This window comes from Eulemur rufifrons, chromosome 8 (genome assembly GCF_041146395.1).
Source record: "Eulemur rufifrons isolate Redbay chromosome 8, OSU_ERuf_1, whole genome shotgun sequence".
Taxonomy (NCBI): domain Eukaryota; kingdom Metazoa; phylum Chordata; class Mammalia; order Primates; family Lemuridae; genus Eulemur; species Eulemur rufifrons.
This window is the reverse complement of record NC_090990.1, coordinates 25123255-25148973: the sequence shown is the minus strand read 5'-3', so window position 1 is coordinate 25148973 and position 25719 is coordinate 25123255. Positions and strand designations below refer to the sequence as shown.

The window sequence follows — 25719 nt, the reverse complement described above, 5'->3', positions numbered from 1 at the left end:
AGCCTCCCCAGTAGCTGGGACTACAGGCATGAGCCACTATGCCCGGCTAATTTTTTCTATATAGATTTTTAGTTGTCCGTATAATTTCTTTCTATCTTTAGTAGAGACGGGGTCTCGCTCTTGCTCAGGCTGGTCTCGAACTCCTGACCTCGAGCGATCCACCCTCCTCGGCCTCCCAAAGTGCTAGGATTACAGGCGTGAGCCACCGCGCCCGGCCATAGGGTTTTCTATATATAAGATCAGGTTGTCTGAAAACAGGGACAATGTGACTTTCTCCTTTCCAAGTTGGATCTTCTTTATTTCTTTTCTTTTTTTTGAGACAGAGTCTCGCTCTGTTGCCCGGGATAGAGTGAGTGCCGTGGCGTCAGCCTAGCTCACAGCAACCTCAAACTCCTGGGCTCAAGCGATCCTACTGCCTCAGCCTTCCAAGTAGCTGGGACTACAGGCATGTGCCACCATGCTTGGCTAATTTTTTCTATACATATTTTTAGTTGGCCAGATAATTTCTTTCTATTTTTTTAGTAGAGACGGGGTCTCGCTCTTGCTCAGGCTGGTCTCGAACTCTTGACCTGGAGCGATCCACCCACCTCGGCCTCCCAGAGTGCTAGGATTACAGGCGTGAGCCTCCGCACCCGGCCCTCTTTATTTCTTTCTCTTGTCTAATTGCTCTGGCTAGGACTTCTAGTACTATATTGAATAAAAGAGGTGAAAGTGGGCATGCTTGTCTTGTTCTATATGTTAGAGGAAAAGCTTTCAGCTTTTTCCCATCCAGTGTGCTGTTGGCTATAGGTTTGTCATTTATGGCCTTTCCTTCTATACGTAATTTGTTGAGAGTTTTTATCATGAAGGGATGTTCAATTTTATTAAATGCTTTTTCTACATCTATTGAGATGATCATATGGTTTTTGTCCTTTGTTCTAATTATGCTTATTTTAAAATTTGTTTATTTTTAGAGACAGTGTTTCACTGTATCAACCAGGCTGGAGTGCAGTGGCATGACCATCACTCACTGGTGCCTCGGAACTCCTGGGCTCAAACAATTTTTTTGCCTCAGCCTCCCTTGTAGCTGGGACTACAGGTGTGAGCCACCGTACCTGGTGCACATTTATTGATTTCCATATGTTGAACCATCCCCAGGTTGAATCCCACTTGATCATGGTGAGTGATCTTTTAAATTTGCCACTAGATTCAGTTTGCTAGTATTTTGTTAATGATTTTTATGTCTATGTTCATTAGGGCTATTGGCCTATAGTTTATTTTTGTGTGTGTGTGTGTGTGTGTCCTTGTCTACTTTGTTATCAGGCTAACATACTGGCCTTGGAGAATGAGTTTGGAAGAATTCCCTCCTCTTCAATTATTTGGAAGAGTTTGAGAAGAACTGGTATTAGTTCTTTAAATGTTTGGTAGAATTCAGCAATGAAGCCATTGGGTCCTGAGCTTTGCTTTGACAGGAGATTTTTATTACAGATTCAATCTTGTTATTCGTAACTGATCTGTTTAGGCTTTCTATTTCTTCTTGGTTCAATCTTGGTAGATTGTACGTGTCCAGGAATTTATGCATTTCCACTAGGTTTTCCAATTTGCTGGCATGTAGTTGTTTGCAATAATCTCTAATGATCCTTTGTATTTCTGTGGTATCAGTTGTAATGTCTCCTTATTAATTTCTGATTTTATTTATTTGGGTCTTTTGTGTTTTTTCTTGGTTAATATAGCTAAAGGTTTGTCAATTTTATCTTTTCAAAAAACCAAATTTCCATTTCATTGATCTTTTGTAATTTTTTTTTAGTCTCAATTTCATTTATTTCCTCTCTAGCCTTTATTATTTCTTTCCTTCTAGTAATTTGGGGTTTGGTTTGTTCTTGCTTTTCTAGTTCCTTATGATACATTGTTTGGTGGTTTATTTGAAATCTTTCTGCTTTTTTGATATGGGGGTTTATTAGTATAAACTTCCCTCTTACTACTGCTTTTGCTGTATCCCATGGATTTTGTTATGCTGTGTTTCTATTTTAATTTATTTCAAGAAATTTTAAAATTGCCTTCTTAATTTCTTCATTGTAAAGTTTTAGGTTAAATTAAGGGCCCATTTTGGGGAGATTTGTTCTGTTAAACTACTTATATTCTGGTATTTTCATAAAAATAAGTCCCTAAGCTCCTCTCAAGATAAGGAAAAGGTTATTTACTGAAAGTTTCATCTAATTTCATGTGGAAACAGAGAAGAGTATTTCTTTCTCCTTTTTCTGAGATTTAAAAAATACACCTAAGAATGGAAGTTCTTGAATTAAAATATTTTACCCAAAATGTTCACTTACCTGTATTCCAGCATGGCTACAGAGGTAAAAATCAAACTCATATGGGTGTGTAATGTCTGTATCAACTGTTGTTCCAGCTGGGATATTGCCACTTCTTCCAACCTAGATTTATCAAAGTTTAAACAAACAAGAAAAAGGTAAAAATTTTATCTGAAAGCACTTTCAAAAAATATATAAATATACAGGCTGATCCCATGTTTCATTAGTTGCAGCCTAAAGTATTACTTATGCAGTCATTAAGAGCAGACCTTATGCAGGTCCTGTTTCCGATTCTCAAATGTTGCTGAAAGTGAGTGTTGGTAAATAACAAAGCATTATATAATCTCTACTATTGCTTAGGTGGTAGTTGATCCCAATGTGGGTGGAAGAAATTTAAAAAAAAATTTTTAAGTTAACTTTAAGTGTTCCCAATTTATGGTACCTGTGTATGACAGGTACTCTTGAATGTGTAATTTATGAAATTTAGCATTTTTCTTGGAGAAAACTGTATGTTTATGGAGAAAGAATGTTGATGATAACATTAATAGTCACCATTTGTTAACCATTTATACATCAGGCACTTTAAATACATTATTTCTTTTTTTTTTTTTTTTGAGACAGAGTCTCGCTCTGTTGCCTAGGCTAGAATGCTGTGGTGTCAGCCCAGCTCACAGCAACCTCAAACTCCTGGGCTCAAGCAATCCTTCTGCCTCAGCCTCCCGAATAGCTGGGACTATAGGCATGCGCCACTATGCCCGGCTAATTTTTTCTATAAAGATTTTTAGTTGTCCGGATAATTTCTTTCTAATTTTAGTAGAGACAGGGTGTCGCTATTGCTCAGGCTGGTCTCAAACTCCTGACCTCCAGCGATCCTCCTGCCTCGGCCTCCCAGAATTACATGCATGAGCCACCGCGCCTGGCCTAAATACATTATTTCTAAATCCTGAGATAACAATCCTGCAAGTTAGGTATTATTCCCATTTGTTGAGGGAAACTAAGACTCAGGATTATAAAATAATTTAACAACAGCGCACAATAAAGGACAGAACTGGGATTAAAACAATGAAATGACTGCAAAGGCGCTATTCCTTTTATTTCATACTATCAGTTTCAACATCTTGGAAGAGAACAGACACCATGATTTTCTGAGTGGAGATGATGTCACTAAAATGATTCAAAATTCTGGATGATGCAAAGCTCCCAATAAGATACTTAAAAATTCTTATTATACCTACCTTCACCTCCTTATCCCCAATACATTTAAAATCCTTAACTGTAAGTCTAGGTTTACAAGGGTAGCAAGTCAGAAACTATTTTATTGACTCAGACATTATTTCTGCCATGTAATGGAGTACTATCAGGTAATAGCTTGAATTACAGCTGTGTGGACCAAGCCGTTAGCTTTTGCCAAGCACAAAACAAAGAAAACAGCTCATAATCTACTCAATTATGCCTAGTCTTAAAAAAATCTTAACTCTAATAAATTATCAACACAAATCTAATTAATACAAACAAAAAGTTGTACTCTATTTAGACAGACAGCAGAATGCTGCCAACAGTTGGTAATTGTGTTAAGGGCATGATATTTTACTTTGTTGTACCTCTGTTTCCTCATCTGTAATCATCTCCCATCTATTATTGGTAGCAGTATTTAGAGCAAAGGTGAAAGAAAAGCAAACAAATGAGTGGCACAACTAAATAGCAGATATTAAATCACTAAATCTAACTTATGTTTTCCTAATCCTACTTTTGAAGAAAGCATTGGTTTTCTAGGTATAGAAACGTATGTAGTAATTTGGGGGCAAAGGCCTTTAACAATCCAGAGGCCATAAGGAAACTATTACTCTTGCTATTAGAAAGGTGGTATAGCATAGTGGTTAAGAGCACTTTGGAGCTAGATTGCCTGAGTTTGAGTACTACCTCTGCTAATCACGAGCTTTGTAACCTTGGGAGGTTATTTAACTTCTGTGTGCCAACTTCCTCATGAACAAGATGAGATGATAATAATAACTATCTCAGTGTTGTTTTTGAGGATTAAATCAATTAAACTTATAAACAATACTTAGAACAATGTCTGCTATTAATATTTCTTCTTCTCTATTACTGCCACTATCACCACCACCCTACAACTAGCTAAAATAGTGTGACAAGCACCATTTTAAGTACATTACATATTTTATTTAATTCTCCCAACAAGCCAAACAAGGCAGATCTTAATATTATCCAATCTTACTGAGAAGGAAACAGGCACAGAGATGTAAGTTGTTTGCCCAAAGGTACACAGTGAGTATATATACCAAAGACAAGACACTGCTCTTTCTATCAAGGGGACACTGACACTTGTTACTCTCAGATTTCTCTGCTCCAAGATTTGCATAATGGGGGCAGATGGGATCAGGGCACTGAAAATGACAGCAAGATTGCTACACTTGCCTATGCTGTACACACATAAGATGACACATTTCTCTAGGTATTTATACTTCCCTTTCCTTCCTAATTATAAAAACATATATTCACATTATAAAATGCAGAAAATAATTCTGTGAATTTTAAAGGAAGCATGGTATAAAAGTTAGTTTGTACAAACTTCCACTTTTTTAAAAAACCTAATTTTTAAAAGACAATGTACCTTTTTTCCCTGAACATACAAGGAAACTACGAGTAAAAGAGAGAACAATTTTAAAACTATGAGTTTCTTTACCACAAAAAAGCAGAATGGGATTTTCAACATTTGGAGCATTACAGAAATTCTAGAAAGCTAAAAAGTAATAAGTATCCTGTTCTGATGCTTCTATACTTATATAATCTAATTGTTGAAATCTGCTACTACATACTAGAAACACTGTTGTTGGCAGAGGGTCCTTGTTAAGTGCTCTATGAACTATGTTGGATAAACTTGGCTTTTAAATATCATTACAACAGATGTGAGATTACCCTTTCTGTCCTATCAGCACAAAATAATCGAGTGTGATGTCTCTTCTGAACTACAATGTAGGTTATTCCAGGTTGATAGTCTTTCTCCAAACTGATGCAGGCTTCTCGAATTGCTAGTAGTTCATAATATAATACCTATGAAGTGGAGAGAAGATGAAATGGAAAGACTCAATATAGTCAGCTATTTGCTTTTACATATTTCAAAGTAAGATAATGATTTAGTTGCAGGATTTCTTAATTTCATCACTCTACAGCTATAATAACTATACTTCTCTATTCCATTTTAACTATTATCAGAGCGTGGTCTTAGCAATCGAGGCTTACACATCCATAATGAACACTTAAAAAGAGAAAATCCAGGCTAAGATACAGAAGATTTGAGTAATAAAATTAACAAACTTGCTTTAATAGATACATATGAAACTTGTAGCCCCCAAACCAGAGAATAATAATTCTTTTCAAAAACCCAAAGAGGGCTCGGCACAGTGGCTCATGCCTGTAATCCTAGCACTCTGGGAGGCTGAGGTGGGAGGATCGTTTCAGCTCAGGAGTTCGAGACCAGCCTGAGCAGAAGCAAGACCCCGTGTCTACTAAAAATAGAAAGAAACTAGCTGGACAACTAAAAATATATAGAAAAAGTCAGCCGGGCATGGTGGCACATGCCTGTAGTCCCAGCTACTTGGGAGGCTGAGCCACAAGGATTGCTTGAGCCCAGGAGTTTGAGGTTGCTGTGAGCTAGGCTGACGCCATGGCACTCTAGTCCGGGCAACAGAGTGAGACTCTGCCTCAAAAAAAAAAAAAAAAAGAAAAAAAAACCAAAGAGATCGGGTGTGGCAGTTCATGCCTATAATCCTAGCACTTTGAGAGGCTGAGATAGGAGGATCGCTTGAGGCCAGGAATTTGAGACCAGCCTGGGCAACACAGCAAGACTGCATCTCTACAAAAAATGAAAAAATTATCCAGTCGTGGTGGCATGCACCTGTAGTCCTAGCTACTTGGAAGCTGAGGCAGGAGGATCACCTGAGCCCAGGAGTTCGAGGCTGCAGTGGCTACGATCACACCACTGCATTCCAGCCTGGACAGCAGAGCAAGACCCTGTCTCTAAGAAGGGGGGGGAAAAAAAGGAAAAAATCTCATGAAGCATCAAATTTTGATCTTGGAAACAATCAACTTAAGGCTTTTAACTAGGAATAGACACCATACCATAAACACAGTATCTGATTTAACTGTAGTCTGATGAGATTCTAGGCAACCAACCTGCCTAAACTGTCCTTCTGAAACACCATCCCGGTAAAAGATGATACGAGTAGGTTTGAACCGAGTTGACTTATAAAACTGAATGAGAAGTTCCCGGACCATAGAGGCCAAGTCCTGAATGATCTCCTGCCGGGGTCTCTGAACTCTTACTGTGGCACAGTATCTGCTTGGGTGGGCATCCATGCTACCTACAACCTAGGTTGGGAAAAGTAAAGAAAAAAAGAAATTAAGATAATTAAAACTACATAGATTTCATTTACATTTTAATTTTACTATAACCTTACTGTTTATCTCTGTTTACTTTGAGAGTAATAAAAATTGGTAATTCCCAGTGAAGAACAGAATAAAAGACCCATATAGGGTCAAAAACTATTAATATTTTCCTATAAGTAGGCTGAACTTTATATTTAACAATTAGATTCTATGTGTTGTTGGTAGAATTAAAGATTAGTGAGGCAAGAAAAAGATTAAAAAAAGGTGCATAAAGAGAATAAGAGAAAGGAAATAAGTAAAAAAGTTGACCAATTCAAACCACTGATTTCTCTTTGTATCTCTTCCACGTTAGCAACCCATCTCATAAGCCATACTTAAGACTTCAGCATCATCTTAAAACTGTTATGCTTCATAAATTTTACTTTTTTTTTTTTTTTTTTTTTTTTTTTTTTGAGACAGAGTCTCACTTTGTTGCCCAGGCTAGAGTGAGTGCCGTGGCGTCAGCCTAGCTCACAGCAACCTCAAACTCCTGAGCTCAAGGGATCCTCCTGTCTCAGCCTCCCGAGTAGTTGGGACTACAGGCATGCACCACCATGCCCGGCTAATTTTTTTTTTTTCGATATATATATTTTTAGCTGTCCATATGATTTCTTTCTATTTTTAGTAGAGGTGGGGTCTCGCTCTTGCTCAGGCTGGTCTCGAACTCCTGAGCTCAAACGATCCGCCCACCTCGGCCTCCCAGAGTGCTAGGATTACAGGCGTGAGCCACCGCGCCCGGCCGCTTCATAAATTTTAAAATCAGAATTTTCTGTCTCTTACTGCAGTATCCTAGACCAGAGGCCTGAATCTATCCTCAGTCTTACTGTGACGTATCTGTGTTCTGTATCTGGTCCTCAGAGAAGTTAATCTTGGTTTTGAGACTAGTTATCTTAATTTCCTCTTTCTGTGTCTTGTTTAATATTGTTATGTCTTTGGAGGAGAGAAAAACCTCAAAGCATGAACTTATAACATCATTCTGATCAGAGCCTAGGTTGGTCAGTCTGCCTCCAGGCTCTCTTTCTTCTAGGGTAGTCTATACCAAAGTGATGCTTCAAAAATGGAACTGTGACCATTTCTTTCCCTTGAAAGATATCTCACTACTAAAGAATAAATCCAAAACCCTCTGATAGCACAAAATGCCTTACTAAAGCTTACTAGCTGCACAGCGTGCTAGACTACATTCTAATTCCCTGTATTTCTCAACATTCCCAAAACATACCAGGTTTGTGTAATCTAAATTTTAATTTACCTTACCATCATGGCAGTACCTATTATATTATGTGACATTTATTACTTATATTTGTTTCTCACACTACTCTGTAAGTTCTTGGGAGTAGAAGCCATATAGCAAAAACAATCAAGTAATAAATTCTATTTACAAGACTTTTGCTAACCATAAAAGAAAGTGGGTATTTGGTAGAAATGGATTTAGCAGAAAAGGGCAACGACTACCAGAAGTTCAAAAGAATTAAAATATGCTTAAACTTTCTTGGAAAATGACTCCAAAGTAGCAAATCTAAGGTAAGTCTTTTGAATTTCTTTATCATTTTATCTTCTGTAGGAACATTTTTATGAATATCAGAGATGGCTCAACACTACAACTAGGACACTTGAAATGGAAACAATTCATGCATAACATTAAGAATACAAAGCAATATAATTTATTAATGGATAAAAATAAATTTTCTTCACTAATTAAAATAGCTTTTGAATCCTGAAGTGAAAATTTTAATTATTATTTTGAAGGATAAGATTTATCAAATTAAAACTTAAAATTTATATAAAGATTATAATGGATAATAGAAAAAATATAAAAATTCTTATAGTTTAACTTCTGAAGTTTATTAAGTATGCCTAAAATATGTTGTCATTTTCAAAATGCTGACATTTGTTAAAATCAAGAGATTTTCAAAATGGGCAAAATAGCATCAAGCTTTCTTAAGTTTATAAGAAATATAATTAAACTGACACAGAAAGGTTACAAATATAGAGGTGGGCAAAGATATAAAGGCAGATGTTAAAAGAAGGGGAAGCAGTATAAAATAAAGAATTCAGAGGCTGGGCATGGTGGCTCACGCCTATAGTCCTAGCACTTTGGGAGCCCATCATGGGAGGATTGCTTGAGGCTGGGAGTTTGAGACCAGCCTGAGCAAGAGGGAGACCCTGTCTCTACAAAAAATACAAAAATTAGCCAGGCGTGGTAGTATTAGCCATACCTGTAGTCCCAGCTACTCAAGAGGCTGAGGCAGGAGGATTGCCTGAGCCCAGGAGTTTGAGGTTACAGCAAGTGACCTATGATGACGCCATTGCACTCTAGCCCTGGCAACAGAGCAAGACCCCATCTCAAAAATAAGCAAACAAACAAAAATTCCAAAGAACATTCATGGAAGTTGGCTACAAAGAAAATTAGAAAATGCCTAATAACACTCACAGCAGCAATAGAAGGCTTCTTTCCATCACCAGCAGGTGGATGTGTAACATCTGCTCCCAAAAAGATCACTGGTTGCTGGAACACAGAAGGTCTTAAACACAATTTTTAGAACGGTTAGATATTTCATTTTTTTCATTATCCATTTATATGTTTCACACAATGGCAACACAATTGTAAGTTAATGACAGCACGGAGGAAGTCCTATTTAGACAATTTCATGGGCCTGAACTATTTTTTTTTTTTTTTTTGAGACAGGGTCTCGCTCTGTTGCCCGGGCTAGAGTGAGTGCTGTGGCGTCAGCCTAGCTCACAGCAACGTCAAACTCCTGGGCTCAAGCAATCCTTCTGCCTCAGCCTCCTGAGTAGCTGGGACTACAGGCATGCACCACCATGCCCGGCTAATTTTTTCTATATACTTTTAGTTGTCCAGATAATTTCTTTCTATTTTTAGTAGACACAGGGTCTTGCTCTTGCTCAGGCTGGTCTGGAACTCCTGAGCTCAAGTGATTCTCCCGCCTCGGCCTCCCAGAGTGCTAGGATTACAGGCGTGAGCCACCGCGCCCGGCCGGCCTGAACTATTTATTGACTGCTTTATCTTCTTAACTCACAAATCTCCAGTCAATGAAGTAAAAGCTGGGTCTATAGCCAAAGTCTTAGAGCAGTTCTTTTTGTCTTAAGCAGTAGTGCTGGTGGTTGCAAAGGGCAACTTATGCCAGTGTTCTCCATAATAGGCACAAAATGATAAACTTCCTCATATTAATCCACCAACTTTTATCAATCTTTTAAAATCTACTTACATTTCAAGCCTTTGTAATCTCTCAAGGAGAAAAGGAATCATTAAACTTTAGACTAGAAGGGATTTTGAGAGGCTACTACTCTTGCCAAAAGTGTAAATTTGAGTAGCATCTATTTAATAGTCATAAAGTATTTCCTTTTATTTTAAAACCATATCCTTTAAGATTCAAAAGACTGTCTCTAAGTTCTTGGACTTGATAAAATTCTATAGTCACCTCATTATGGATTTCATATTTAACAGAGATAGGAAGTAGAGGTTGCATGGAAAAACAGGAAAAAAAAAGGACTTTAGTGTCAAACATACATGGGTCAATCCTTATTCTAATGCTTATTTGTGGTACATAATGGTCAAGATGCTTAGTTTTTTTCAGCCCTAACTGCTTCAACTATTAAAAGGAAATCTGTTGTTCAATCCTCTGAAAAACAGCTTCTTCCCCAGTGACCTGTATAATTAGCTACTTCCTGTTTCTAGGTGATGATGTTTCATATTTCCAAAGAACTCTAGTTCTAAAGAGGGTAATCTAATAGCAACATGGTGTTTCACTGATTATAGAGGGGGTGTTGACCCCATCAACTCCTTCTTTCCTCCTTCACATTCTACGTAAGTGAGCAGCCTCATGAAACCAGGTTGAAGATGACTTCAAATACAGAGAAAATTCTTCAAGCTGGGCTCTCCAGTGAGAAATAAAATTCTCAATACTTGCTGGCTAGGCATATTAAAGGAAAACTGGGGGAAAGATCTAGTCCAAACTATTTTAATTTTTTGCCAAAATGTCTACATATCTCCCATGGCAGACATCATTAAAGTTGTCTCTCACACAGATCTTATAGTAGTTAGATATGGCCATATATAGGCAAATGAAGATATAAAAATAATGACTATTTTGAAAAGTGATTAGCTTTTTTTTACCTTTGATGAGGTACAAGAATATTATTGATTCCTCCGAGTTTAACATTTATCTTTAGGCACAAGTTTGAGAGAGTTTGAGGAGATGTTTTTATTACATTCTTGACTTGAACACATTGTGTAGCCATTCCCAAAAGCGTATCTCCTACACGTTTCACCTCCGCTATGGAACAAATGTACATATCTCTAGTCAGAAAAAAATCTGAAATAAGTTCATTTACTGAAAATAAAACTACTATGTTTCCCTCTTGAAATATATCATTATATTTACAGGGCATCCAAAATTACACCAATACAATACTAAAATGACGCTGTTAAAATTTGAAGTATATTGCCTTGTAGATTAGCTTGAGTATTTATTTAGTGATAATTTTTCCAGTTGTTTCCTTTTTTGTGTAAAAAACTTTATTTTTACCATCATAAAAACAGTATAACCAAAATAACTGAAAAAGCATGAGAAAAATATACATAATCTCTTGTTAATTTAGTGTATTCTCTTCCAGTAATTTTCTCATTTATATTATTTTAATGCACTTATAATCACAGTATACTTAGAGCTTTCAATCCTATTCTATCTTCAATTTAAAATGCAGAAGTATTATAACATAATTGTAAAGAATAAAAGGTCCCTGTTCCTTTACCCTTCTCTGCCACTGTAACTACTATAAAGGTTTCAGTGTACATAACTTGTATATAAAATACATGGAAAACATTTTAAAATCAAAACTAGCAACATGCTAAACATTCTGTTTTCCAACTTGTCATTTTCACTTAATAATACAGTATGGTTCTCAATCTCCATATACAGATTGCCCTTATTATTTGTAACAGCAGCAGTTTTTCTGTTTTCAAATGCCACAATGTATCTAACCTGTCATACACTGATATATTTTTAGGTATCCCCAGTTGTCATTATTTCTAACAATGCTATGAATAATATCCTTCTATATTATTGTTTGTTGTATATCTTCAGGGTAAATTTCTATAAATAAAATTGAGGGGTTGGAAGGTACATATATTAAACATTTTTATATGATACTGACAAACTGTCTTTCAAAAAGGCTAATTCAGTCATCCAACAAAATTTTTTTTTCTTTTTTTTTTAATATATATTTTAGTTGGCCAGATAATTTCTTTCTATTTTTAGTAGAGATGGGGTCTTGCTCTTGCTCAGGCTGGTCTCGAACTCCTGACCTCGAGCGATCCACCTGCCTCGGCCTCCCAGAGTGCTAGGATTACAGGCGTGAGCCACTGTGCCCCGGCCTATCCAACAAAATTATTTATTTATTTATTTCATCTTATTGTTATAGGGGATACAGAGTTGCAGGTTACATACGTTGCCCTATCCAACAAAATTTTAATGAGCATCTAATATACACCAGCACGGTGCCAAGCTCTGTACATACAATGGTGAGTCAACAGAGACATTATTCTTGTCCTCACAGAGTTTATAGTGTAGCTAAATGGGCATTAAATAACTGCTCAAATTTAACTTTAGAATTGTGAAAGTAATATAAAGAAGAGTTATAAGGTGCTATGAGACAATAAGAAAGAATTTGATCTTGTCAGGGAGGTCAGAAAAAACTTTCCCAAGGAAAGAATGGCTACACTAGAATTCAAATGAAGACAGTACATTTACTTGGTGAAGGGTGGAAAGTGGAGTACGAGAGGTGATACAAGTATAAGGAAGAGGATGAACAGTCCTCTTGGAACTTGGGGAACTTGGAATCCCTTTGGAGAAAAGAACACAAAACAAAATGAATCCTGAAGAGGGAGGAAGCCATGGATTTGGACATGTAAACCTTTGGAAGATAGAAAAACTACTGAAGTAGGTGTGAGAGGTGAGAATTAATAATGAAATCCTAAGCCCCCTAACCACTAAACAGATCCCCTATTGCCTAAGGGGACACCAAAAAAACCTTAAAAAACTGAGTTCCCAGCCATGACACAATGGGAGGTCAGACAGATCGCCTTATAAACACTGCCTTTTGCAGTTTACACACAACTGACCAGCGTTAACGTTAAGATAGAGATCATAAGACTGACAAAACAGACTCTTTGTAGCAATAAGATATCAAATTATAAATGAGACCTAAGGCCATGCCAGGCAAGGGTTAAGTAATGCACACCTACACTTAAAGAATAAACCATGTTCTAACTGCTTCGAGGTTTTTCTTTTTTTCTAGCAGCTATATAAGTATTGGCCTGAAGATAAGCAATATTAAAACAACTGCAGCTTATCAACCACCAGACACTGACTGAATGACTTACCCTCCTATTCCACGGCCATAAATATAGCTTTCAGTGGACAAGAAACTGATTTCAGTTAACTTTTTCCTGATGAGAGATCATAGGATGGGCATGGTGGCTCATATCTGTAATCCTAGCACTTTGGGAGGCTGAGGTGAGAGGATTGCTTCAGGCCAGGAGTTCGAGACCAGCCTGAGCAAGAGTGAGACCCTGTTTCTATAAAAATTAGAAAAATTAGGCCGGGCACGGTGGCTCACGCCTGTAATCCTAGCACTCTGGGAGGCCGAGGTGGGCGGATCGTTTGAGCTCAGGAGTTCGAGACCAGCCTGAGCAAGAGCGAGACCCCATCTCTACTAAAAATAGAAAGAAATTATATGGACAGCTAAAAATATATATAGAAAAAAAATTAGCCGGGCATGGTGGCGCATGCCTGTAGTCCCAGCTACTCGGGAGGCTGAGACAGGAGGATCGCTTGAGCTCAGGAGTTTGAGGTTGCTGTGAGCTAGGCTAACGCCATGGCACTCACTCTAGCCTGGGCAACAGAGTGAGACTCTGTCTCAAAAAAAAAAAAAAAAAAAAAAGAAAAATTAGCTTGGTGTAGCAGCACACAACTGCACACGACACGACACGACTGTCGTCTTAGCTACTAGGGAGGCTGTGGTAGGAGGGTCATTGGAGCCCCAGAGTTCAAGGCTGCAGTGAGCTATGATGAGGTCACTGCACTCCAGTCTGGGCAACAGAGTGAGACCTTATTTCAAAAAAAAAAAGAAGAAGAGACCACAGATCATGGACTGGTTCTGGCTGGTTTACAGAAGCTGCACACTTGAGTGCCTTCCTGTACCTGCTTCACCTTTTGACATATGGGGTCTAATTATAATACATTTAAACATTAAGTCTCCACCCCAAAGAACATGGGTCACATGTAACATGCATGTTCATGCAACCTGCATGGATGTGACCCCCCCTTCGTGAATATTCATAGCTCCTCCTGTAAACTGTCGAATATGTACACATGGTCAACTCTTCTGGAATAAAGTCCTGTCTCTCACTCTTCCTTCTTCAAAGTGCCTGCCTCTGGTTTTGGGAAGAGGCCTATTCCCAGCCTACAAGTTGTAACCCTTTATAAGAAATAAAGTCTGCTCTCTAAATTTATGAAGACCTCGGGTTACTTTTTGTTGACATAGGGAAGGGGCTAAAATCAGACTTATGTTTTACAAAGATCACCCTGGACTTTGGTTATACCTCTGACAAGTAAAGTGCTTGTAAGTCATGGCTGAGTGTGGAGTAGTTTGAGAATTAAAAATTCCTGGAGGCCCAGTCTTAGGCACCCACACTTTCACGGGTTTTACCAGGAACCCCACCAGGTTTTTACCTTGAAGAGTCAGAGAAAAATCTCAAGCAGGGACAGGAAAAGTACGCATTTTGAAATACGCCCAGAAAAATTTCCTTAATTAAGACCTGACCCCAAGGGAAATGACTTTACCAATGCCTTATCTGACTGGGGTAAGAGCAATTAAATAATTCCAGTTCCATCTACCTTTCCTATTTCATCTAAGAGGAGGGAAAAAAAGGCTAAGAAGCACTTCTGAAGGTCACAAGCAGGGACTCAAATAAAGAAAAACTCCCTGAGATTTAATCATAAGATTGTAGAACACTTCCTCTCTCCAACAGCTAACCACCACATCAACAAGGCTCCAGTATAGTAACAGTGGATTATAACTGAGAGATGCAAGAAAGACTTCTTAGAGAAATGCCATAACAACAAGAGAGGAGAGAAAAAAAGGAAACTAGGAGAAACTCAACCTTCTGGAACCTATGACTACAGCAAACATTAAACACAGCCTAGCTCCTAGCCAGAGTAGATGAAACTTCAGCCAGGTGCTGTAATCCCAGTACTTTGGGAGGCTGAAGCAGGAACTTGAGGCCAAGAGTTTAAGACTACCCTGGGCAACACAGTAAGACCCCATCTCCACAAAAAAAAATTGCCAGGCATAGTGGCATGCACCTGTAGTCTTAGCTACTTGGGTGGCTGAGGCAGAAGGATCACTTAAGCCCAGGAGTTGGAGGTTGCAATAAGCTATGATGACACTACTGCATTCCAACTGGGGAAATAGAGCAAGATCCTATCACAAACAATCAATCAATCAAACTCCATACTAGAAGCCTGATTACCTCAGTTTCTGTTACTAGATACAGTGTGAAAAGCTGTAATAAAGAAAATTATAAGGCATGCTAAAAGGCAAGAAAAAAACACAACCTGAAGAGACAAAGCCTGCATCAGAACCACACTCAGATAGGAGACAGATTTTAGAATTGTCAGAGAATTAAAAATAACTAAAATTAGATGTTAAGAATTCTAATGGCCGGGCGCGGTGGCTCACGCCTGTAATCCTAGCACTCTGGGAAGCCGAGGCGGGTGGATTGCTCAAGGTCAGGAGTTCGAGACCAGCCTGAGCGAGACCCCGTCTCTACTAAAAATGGAAAGACATTATATGGACAACTAAAAATCTATATAGAAAAAATTAGCCGGGCATAGTGGCGCATGCCTGTAGTCCCAGCTACTCGGGAGGCTGAGGCAGTAGGATCACTTAAGCCGAGGAGTAGGAGGTTGCTGTGAGCTAAGCTGATGCCACGGCACTCACTCTAGCCTGGGCAACAAAGTGAGACTCTGTCTCAACAAAAAAAAAAAAAAAGAATTCTAATGGAAAAAGCAGAAAACATGCAAGAACAGATAGCTAATGAAAGCAGAGGGATGGAAACTCAAAGAAAGAATCAAAAGGAAATGTTAGAAATCAAAAACATTGCAACAGAAATGAAAAATGCCTTTCACTAGACCAGACACAGCTCAGGAAACAATCAGTGAACTTGAAGATATGTCAATAGAAGCTTTCCAAATTGAAATGCAAAGAGAATAAAAAGAATGAACCCTTCCCCCAACTCAGAACAGAATATCCAAGAAATGTGGGATAATTACAAAAGGTTTAACATATATACAATGAGAATACCAGGAGGAGAAGAAGGAGAAAGGGGCAGAAAAAACTTTATTTACTTTAAATAAAGTAAAAATGGAGGGTTGGGAGGGGAGACCAAAAACAAAAACAAACAAACAAAAAAAACCATTACAAATGGCTGAGAATTTTCCAAAATTAGTGAGCAACACCAAATCAAAGATCCAGAAATCTCAAAGAACATCAAGCAGGATAAAAAATAAAAATGCAGCTGGCCTGGTGGCTCACACCTGAAATCCTAGCATTCTGGGAGGCTGAGTGGTGAGGATTGCTTGAGCTCAGGAGATGGAGGTTGCAGTGAGCTGTGATCATGCCACTGCATGCCAGCCTGGATGAAAGACTGTCATGAACAAAGAAACAAACAAAACCCCCAAACCCTTCAAAAACTCTATCGTAGGTATAGCATATTCAAAGTGCAAAAAAAAAAAAAAAAAAAAAAAGACAAAAAAAAATCTTGAAAGAGAGTAAAAAGAATCTTAGGAACAAAGATAAGAATTACATTGGATTTTTCATCAGAAACCATTTTGAAAGCAAGAAGAGAATAAAATGAAATTAAAGAGTTGAAAGAAACCCCCCCATCCTAGAATTCTGTATCCAGTAAAATTATCCTCTAAAAGTAGAGACTCAACAAACTAGGAAGAAAAGGGAACTTCCTCAACATGATAAAAGCCACATATGAAAAACACAGAGCAAACACCATACTCAATGGCAAAAAAACTAAAGTTTTTCCCTAACATAGGAACAAGTCAAGGAAGCCCACTTTTACCACTCCTATTCAACACAGTACTGGAAGTTTTAACCAGAGCAATCAGGAAAGGAAAAGAAATAAAAGAATTCAAACAGGAAAGGAAGAAGTTAAATTATCTCTGCTTGAAGATGACATGATCTGATATGTAGAAAACTCTAAAGAAATCACCAAAAAAACCTGTTAGAGCTACTAAACAAATTCAGCAAAGCTACAAGATTCAAAATCCATGTAGGAAAGATGAGTTCTATTTCTATATACTGGCAATGAACAATATGAAAAGGAAATTAAGAAAACAATTCCATTTACAAAAGCATCAAAAAGAATAAAAAACTAAGGAATAAATTTAAATAAGGAGGCGTAAGATTTGTATACTAAAGCAAAACATTGCTGAAGAAACTAAAAAAAACCTTAAATATATAGAAAGACATCACCTGCACATGGATACGAAGACTTAATATCGTTAAGATGACAAAACTACCCAAAGTGATCTACAGATTAAATGTAATCCCTATCAAAATCCCAATGGAAATTTTTACAGAATTAGAAAAATAACGTAAAATTCTTATGAATTTCAAGGGACCCTAAATAGCCTAAACAATCTTGAACATGAACTAAGTTGTAGGACGTATAATTCTTGATTTCAAAACTTATTATAAAGCCATAGTAATCAGAACAGTGTACTTCTGGCATAAAAATAGTCATATAGACCAATGGAATACAATAGAGAGCCCAGATAGAAACCAGTAGCACATTGGTCAATTGGTTTTCAACAACGGTGCCAAGACCATTCAGTGGGAAAAGGACAGTCATTTAAACAAATGGTGTCAGGAAAACTGGATATCCACATGCAAAAGAATGAAGTTGGGCCTTTATCTTACACACATAGAAAAATTAACTCAAAATGGATCAAAGACATAAACATAAAAGTTAAAACTATAAAGCTTTTAGATGAAAACATAAGAGGAAAAGCTTTATGACATTGGATTTGGCAATGGTTTCTTAAATATGACATCAAAAGTAAAGGCAACAATAATAAAAAACTGGACTTCATCAAAATTAAAACTTTTGTGTATCAAAAGATGCTATCAACAGAGTGAAACGGCAACTCACAGAATAGGAGAAAATATCTTCATATTACATATCTGATAAGAGATTGATATTCAAAATACATAAAGAAGCCGGGCGCGGTAGCTCACACCTATAATCCTAGCACTCTGGGAGGCCGAGGCGGGAGGATCGTTTGAGCTCAGGAGTTTGAGACCAGCCTGAGCAAGAGCGAGACCCCATCTCTACTAAAGAAAATAGAAAGAAATTAGAGGACAACTGAAACTATATAGAAAAAATTAGCTGGGCATGGTGGCACATGCCTGTAGTCCCAGCTACTCGGGAGGCTGAGGTAGAAGGATTGCTTGAGCCCAGGAATTTGAGGTTGCTGTGAGCTAGGCTGATGCCATGGCACTCTAGCCTGGGCAACAGAGTGAGACTCTGTCTCAAAAAAAATAAATAAATAAAAAATAAAGAACTCTTACAACTCAACAAAAACACAAACCTGGTGAAAAAGTGGGCAAAGGATTTGAATATACATTTCTCCAAAGAAAATAAACAAATCGCCCATAAACACATGAAAAAACGCTCAACATCACTAATCATTATAAAAACAAATCAAAACCACAATGAGATACCACTTCACAACCATTCGGATGGCTATTACAAAACAAAGAAACAAAACAAAAACAAGAGAAAATAACAAGTGTTAGCAAGGATGTGGAGAATTTGGAACCCTTGTGCACTGTTGGTGAGCATGTAAAATGGTACTGCTGCTGTGGAAAACAATATGGTAGTTTCTCAAAATATTAAAAATAGAATTAACATATGATATGGCAATGCTGTTTCTGAATGTATACCCAAAAAAGCTGAAACCAGGGTTGTGAAGAGATATTTGTATACCCATGTTTACAGCAGCATTATTCACAATAGCTAAAATGTGGAAGCAACCCAAAAGACTATCAATAGATGAATGGATAAACAAAATGTAGTATATACATACAATGGAATATTATTCAGCCTGAAAAATGAAGAAAATTCTGACACATACTATAACATGAATCCTTGAAGATACTATACTAAATGAAATAAACAAGTCACAAATGGCAAATACATATGATTCACTTATATGAGGTACCTAGAATAGTCAAATTCATAGCGACAGAAAGTAGACAGTGCTTTTCAGGGGTTAGGAGGAGGCAGGATAAGGAATTATTGTTTAATAGGTAAAGAACTTCAGTTTGGGATAAAAATGTTCTGGAAATGGATGAATGGCGGTAATGGTTGCATAACAATGTAAATGTACTTAATGTTACTGAATTGCACTGTAACAGAGGGAAAGGCCTAAAAAAAAATAAAATGTTTTAAAAGTCTTCTCTTTAAAACCTCCCCTACTCTTTTTGGGAATTAAAACCTGCATTCCCGCCCAAGGCCAGTAATCAGAGGGGCAGGGGAGTGTCCTTTGTTCTTTGTACCACAGGAGATGGCTCAACAAAATTGTCCAGGGCAGAGGTCACCAGATTGTCTTCACTGGATATGGGATGGATCAGGACTATCAACTATAGTTGGACAGCAATAGCCTGAAGCTGAAATCCCCCCTTTAAAAGCTCTGCATTTCTGCTTATAGATAGGACAATGGCACTTTAAGACACAATAGGAGTTTCCATCCTCCTGATTGGCCCACAAATTAATAAACCTCCCTTTCCTGCTCCTCAAACCATTTGTCCTGGTTCTTCTGATATGGCCTCGGGTCAAGTGCTGAACTTTCAGTAACAAAATTTGGCACCCCTGGGTGGGCCCATCAGTGCCCTGGTGAAACAGGACCCTATGACTAAAGAGGCAGGGAGCAGCCCCAGGTCAAGCCAGTAGGAACAATGTCTTTCCGGTGTAAGAGAGTAAGGGATCATCCCAGCTGCTGCCAAAGCCTGTTTATATCCAGGGAACTCCTATCTCCCCATGGCCCCCCAAACCTGAACTGAGTTAAGGAAAAAAAATTTGAAAAATGTCCAGGTGCCATGGCCATTTGTCTGAATAAGTTCCCTGGTATGAACACCGAAACCCTTGATTCCACCTATTTGGGGTAGGTTTTCAGACCTTCCTCTTGGATTTGTTTGGAGATCTTGAGTGGAAAACATAAGGTTGAGTGGAACCAGGGAACCTGGTTTTGATTTGGAGCTCATTTGTATCGTTCCCAGGGAAGCAGGGGAAGGGGACTGGGAGATGTTGGTTCTCATTTGAGAAAATTTGGTTCTTATCTGGATGGTTCCCATTTGGTAGACTTTGGCATTTTGTGTTGGGAATTCCCTGTATTGTCTGTGAGTTTTGTTACAATATAAGGAACCTCCATCTGAAACCCCCTTGGGAAAAATCTTGGCTAAATGGACAACTTATAGCTATAAGTCTATGTCTAAAAGAAAATTGTATTATTGTAATTCAATGTACGTGCTGGAATGTGATGAAAAGTGGCTGTTGAATGAAATGTCAAATGGTCATTTGATATGTATAACCTTCCATGTAATTGCATAAAGGCCTGAGATAAAGTTAATGGTACAAAGGAGACCTCTATTGGCAGTGGGTGGGATAGTCAGACCCCGCGTGAATTAATCAGGTTAGCTCGCATAAACCCTTTACCCACTTCCCTGCCACCAACTCCCCACCACCAGCTCCCCACCCACTGGGGAAGACGCCCAGCTGGAGGCCCATGCGGATCTTGGCCTTGGGCAACTGGAGAGGGGCTGGGAGGGCGTGACTGGTTTCAGTCCCTTGACCACTAGGTTATAACTCTGGGGAAAGAATGGTCTCTCCTAAGAACCTACAGGAAACTCAATTTGGCCATAGGGCACCCATAGCCGAGACAGGACAAAGTCCAGCACTCAGACAACAAAAGGAGGGGGGGCTGGGGCCTCCTGACTCACTAGTGGCTCCAATCCAAATGTTTCCCACAGGAGCCTTGGGTAAAATTGACAGTGGGGATTTGACTGGCGCCAAGCTGCGTAGACAGAAGCGGTCCAGGGGCCGCTATCCTTGGCCATGGTCCCACCCTCCAGCACCCCACAAGCCAGGCAGGAGGCAATGGGGAGGGGGGACAGGCAGTGGTGAAGCACAGACAAGCAGTGGCTGAGGAACTCGCCTATAAGTAACTATGAATGATACTCAGTCACATTTAAACGACAAGATCCTAGGACTGGAGTGGCCTGGTGGCACCACTGGATTGAGTTGCCTCATGGGTTTAAAAGGATTCTCCTGCCATATCTAATGGGAGCTTAGCAGGACTTGTAGAACCTACAATAGGACAGATTTAAAAACATGTTACTTATCTGGGGTTCCTAAGAATGACACGGTCTATCATATCTGGATCCTAAACTTTGGACTAATAACAAAACTCTTGTATGGGGCCCTTAAAGGGACAGATGTGTAAGCCCCTGATCTGCACCACAGACTGTCAAAATGCCTTTAAAAAAACTCAAACAGTCTTATAACTGCCCCCACTTTGGGGTTGCCTGACTTACACAAAAAATTCTAATTAAAAACAAGGAATGGCTGGACTTGGTGGCTCACACCTGTAATCCTAGCACTCTGGGAGGCCAAAGCGGATCGCTTGAGGTCAGGAGTTCAAGACCAGCCTAAGAAAGAGCAAGACCTCGTCTCAACTAAAAATAGAAAAAATTAGCCAGACACGTGGTGTATACCTGTAGTCCAGTTACTCAGGAGGCTGGGTTAACCCAGGAATACTCCAAAGAAAACAGTACATCAGAAGATATAAAAACTGTGATCAAAATTTGGTACCAAATGACTGATTTGAAGAAGCCATCACCTCTACCAACATGTGCAAATGTAGAGATCCCAAGGCTCAGGCAAAAAAAGGCAAGAACACAGGAAGAGCAAAGAAAGAAATGACCTATCAAGCACCGAGGGGAACTGGGGGAACCTTAAGTTCACATTGCTAAGTGAAAGAAGCCAATCTGAAAAAGCTACATACACTGTAACTCCAACTAAATGACATTCTAGAAATGGCAAAACTGTAGAGGTTTAACAGTATGAATTCTTTTCTTTGAATAGATTCTTGGAATTGGAAATACTGAACTGCAGACTAAGAACACATGTATATAATTTTACTAGAAAGGATAATATCAATTTCTACTGTCATCAGCAATGTATTAAAATACTAGAGTTCACTGTATATTCACAAGCACTAGGTATTATAATATTTAAATATATTTGCTAATTTAGTAGCATAAAATTTTTCCTTTTATTGATGTGTACTTTTGTTTAACTGCTGATAAAAACAAGTATTTTCGGCTGGTTGCGGTGGCTCATGCCTGTAATTCTAGCACTCTGGGAGGCCGAGGTGGGAGGATAGTTTGAGCTCAGGAGTTCGAGACCAGCCTGAGCAAGAGCGAGACCCCGTCTCTACTAAAAAAAATAGAAAGAAATTTGATGGACAACTAAAACTATATAGAAAAAATTAGCCGGGCATGGTGGCGCATGCCTGTAGTCCCAGCTACTCGGGAGGCTGAGGCAGTAGGATGGCTTGAGCCCAGGAGTTTGAGGTTGCTGTGAGCTAGGCTAATGGCACGGCACTCTAACCTGGGCAACAGAGTGAGACTCTGTCTCAAAAGAAAATCAAAAATAAACAAAAAAACCAAGTATTTTCTCATATATTTACTTTTTTGGTTTGTTTGTTTTGTTTTTTGAGACAGGGTCTCGCTCTGCTGCCTAGGCAAGGGTGTACTGGAATCATCATAGCTCACTGCAACCTCAAACTCTATAGGCTCAAGCAATCCTCCTGCCTCAGTCACCCAAGTAGCTGGGACTACAGGTGCATGCCACAACACCTGGCTGAATTTTTGATTTTTTTTTTTTTTTGTAGAGACGGGGTCTTCCTATGTTGCCCAGGCTGGTCTCGAACTCCTGGCCTCAAGTGATCCTCCTGCCTCAGACTCCCAAAGTATTAGGATTACAGGTATGAGCTACCATGCCCAGCCTTACTTGTTTTGTTTTTACTTGAGAAATTTTGATTTTTCTCATTAACCTAAAAGCACAGAAAATTTTAGCTTAGCTAATAATAAACTAGTTGTTTATTATTTCCATTTGCTGCAAGTGTTTTTTCATATTCTATTGGTTTCCTTTTTAGTACATTTGTAACATACAGAAAACTTAATTTTTATGCAATCAACTCTAATAATTTTCCTGTGATTTCTTCTATCATTTCTAAACTTAAATAATTTTACTTAATTCAGTGGTTTGATAATTATATTTTCTTTGTATTTTTCTAGGAGTCAATGATTTATATTTAACTTACTAAACTTGCAAAACTTTATTTTGTTTACATTAATAATATCTAACATTTACTGAGTGTTTACTGTATGACAGGTGCTACTGTAGGCCCTTTACTTATGCAGATTCATTTAATCCTTACAATAACCCCATATGTGGGTTAGGTATTATTAGTATCCCAATTCCAGAGATTGGGATGGTTAAATAATACAGCCAAATCACACAGGTAGTACAACCGGCAGCACGTGAATACTCAACAATGTAGTTTGACTCCAAAGCCTGTACTTTTAACCACTACATTATACTAATAGTCAAGTTATCTCAATGCCATGTTTATTAAATAATTCTTCCCATAACCATTGTTTTGTGATGCCTCTTTTCACTAGTATAATTCTTTTCACACAGTTTCTTCTTAGATTTAGTCTGCTCTACTGATTTATTGTAAAATAACAATACATGGTTCTAAATACTGTAGCATAAAATATGTCTTAATATTTGAAAGTTTTAGGATATGTTTTAACACAATCCTAAAAGGAATGCAAAGAAGTACTTGAGGAAAAACACAGACTTCAGATATCCTTACCATACACTGGTGTTTTCCCTGGCAGGATGACAATAATAAGCTGTAGCCCAGAATATGTGTTCTTGAGATGCCGGAACATGGGCTCTACGCTGTCTGCCCCTTGAGCATATTTGCAGAAGCATGGTTGGCCTTGGATGGGCATCCCTGCATCCTTAGAAATCTTACGCAGCTGGTCCGTGAAGCCCCTAGGAGGAGAAACCATTACATATAAAACCTTTGTCTAGTTACCAATTCCTACAAAGTAGTATGGAAAGCTGGGGAAGGAAATGGAGGATGAAGCAAAGATTTGTGTCCTGCATAGATAAGAGGTCAGTAGACTACTGATGTTAAGGGCAACAGTGGGTCTGTAATCTATTTTGCAAACTAGGAACATATTATAGTTAGTTATATGGCATTTTGTAGTTTATAAAGTGCATTAGTAATACACTATGCTGGTTAAGAGCCCAGCTCTAGAGTCAGCATGGAGAGTTCCAATCCCAGTTCTGCTACTTATTAGCTATGAAATTTTAGGCAAATTATTTCATTTTACAGATAATCATCTATAAAATGATTACTTTCATTAGGGAGTTGGTATGAAAATTAAATGAGATAATGCATGTAAAGCATTTAGCACACTGCCCAAGATCACAGTAAAAGCTTGATCAATTTTAGTTATTGTACATTTCCTAATTTGATCCTGGCAAGATTCATAAGAAAGAGGCAGGTCAAGTATTATTTTCGTTTTATAGATGAGAAAACAGTTTCAGAGACTTTAATTATTTGGTAAAGGTCAAATAGATAAATGGTAGAGCCAAAATCATGGCCCAGTCTAGAATTTCTACAGTATTACTTGTCTTAGACTAGGATAGTGCATAAGATTATGCCCTCAGAAGAGATTTAAAAAACAAAATGAAACCATGAAGCACTTTGGGAGGCCAAGGCAGGTGGATGGCTTGAGCCCAGGAGTTTGAGATCAGCCTGGGCAACATAGCGAGACCCCATCTCTACAAAAAATTAAAAAATTAGCCAGGCTTGGCGGCATGTGCCTATAGTCCTCGCTACTTAGGAGGCTGAAGCAGGAGGATCACTCAAGCTCAGGAGTTTCAGGTTGTAGTGAGCTATGATCATGCCACTGCACTCTAGTCCAGGCATCAGAGTGAGATCCTGTCTCAAAAAACAAAAGAAAACAAAAAACCCCCCATGAAAACAAAATTTAAAAACAAATGAGGGCCGGGCGCGGTGGCTCACGCCTGTAATCCTAGCACTCTGGGAGGCCGAGGCGGGTGGATCGCTCGAGGTCAGGAGTTCGAGACCAGCCTGAGCAAGAGTGAGACCCTGTCTCTACTAAAAATAGAAAGAAATTATATGGACAACTAAAATATATATATATACAAAAAATTAGCCGGGCATGGTGGCGCATGTCTGTAGTCCCAGCTACTCGGGAGGCTGAGGCAGTAGGATCGCTTAAGCCCAGGAGTTTGAGGTTGCTGTGAGCTAGGCTGACGCCACAGCACTCACTCTAGCCCGGGCAACAGAGTGAGACTCTGTCTCAAAAAAAAAAAAAAATAAAATAAAAAAATAAAAAAATAAAAACAAATGAGGCAGGCAGTATTTTAATGTACTTTCATCTACACTGAAAAAAAGCCAAAAACCAATTTCATATTTAAAGAAAATTCTGTATTTAGCATAAATGAGTAATGATATGGAGGCTGAACAATCACTTCATTTGCTTCTAAAACAAATAAGGTCCTAAGTCAAGGATCTGAGTGATCTTTGCTCAAAACACTCTGATTCCCTCAGGACAGAAATGAAGTTTGTAGAAATTCCTTATCGTTTTCCATACTGGTGTTTAATTAAACAAGCATTAAGTTGAATATTTTTACTCAGGCCTTACTTACAAGAGCCATAAACCCAATGATTCTGAGACATCTATTCAAGCCATGAATAACTGAATGTAAAATGAAAAT

General features: G+C 38.4%; 1 protein-coding gene across 1 annotated transcript in view; it reads right to left on the bottom strand.

The window, feature by feature from the left end:
* LOC138389362 (protein argonaute-3) overlaps window positions 1–25719 on the bottom strand; it is a 106372-nt gene that overhangs the window by 5396 nt on the left and 75257 nt on the right. The window contains exons 12-17 of the mRNA XM_069477667.1: window positions 23774–23958; window positions 10867–11026; window positions 9163–9253; window positions 6480–6674; window positions 5223–5357; window positions 2310–2411 (exon numbers count right to left, since the gene is read on the bottom strand). Coding sequence (XP_069333768.1) covers window positions 2310–2411; window positions 5223–5357; window positions 6480–6674; window positions 9163–9253; window positions 10867–11026; window positions 23774–23958 — 868 coding nt within the window. The remainder of the gene's footprint in view (window positions 1–2309; window positions 2412–5222; window positions 5358–6479; window positions 6675–9162; window positions 9254–10866; window positions 11027–23773; window positions 23959–25719) is intronic.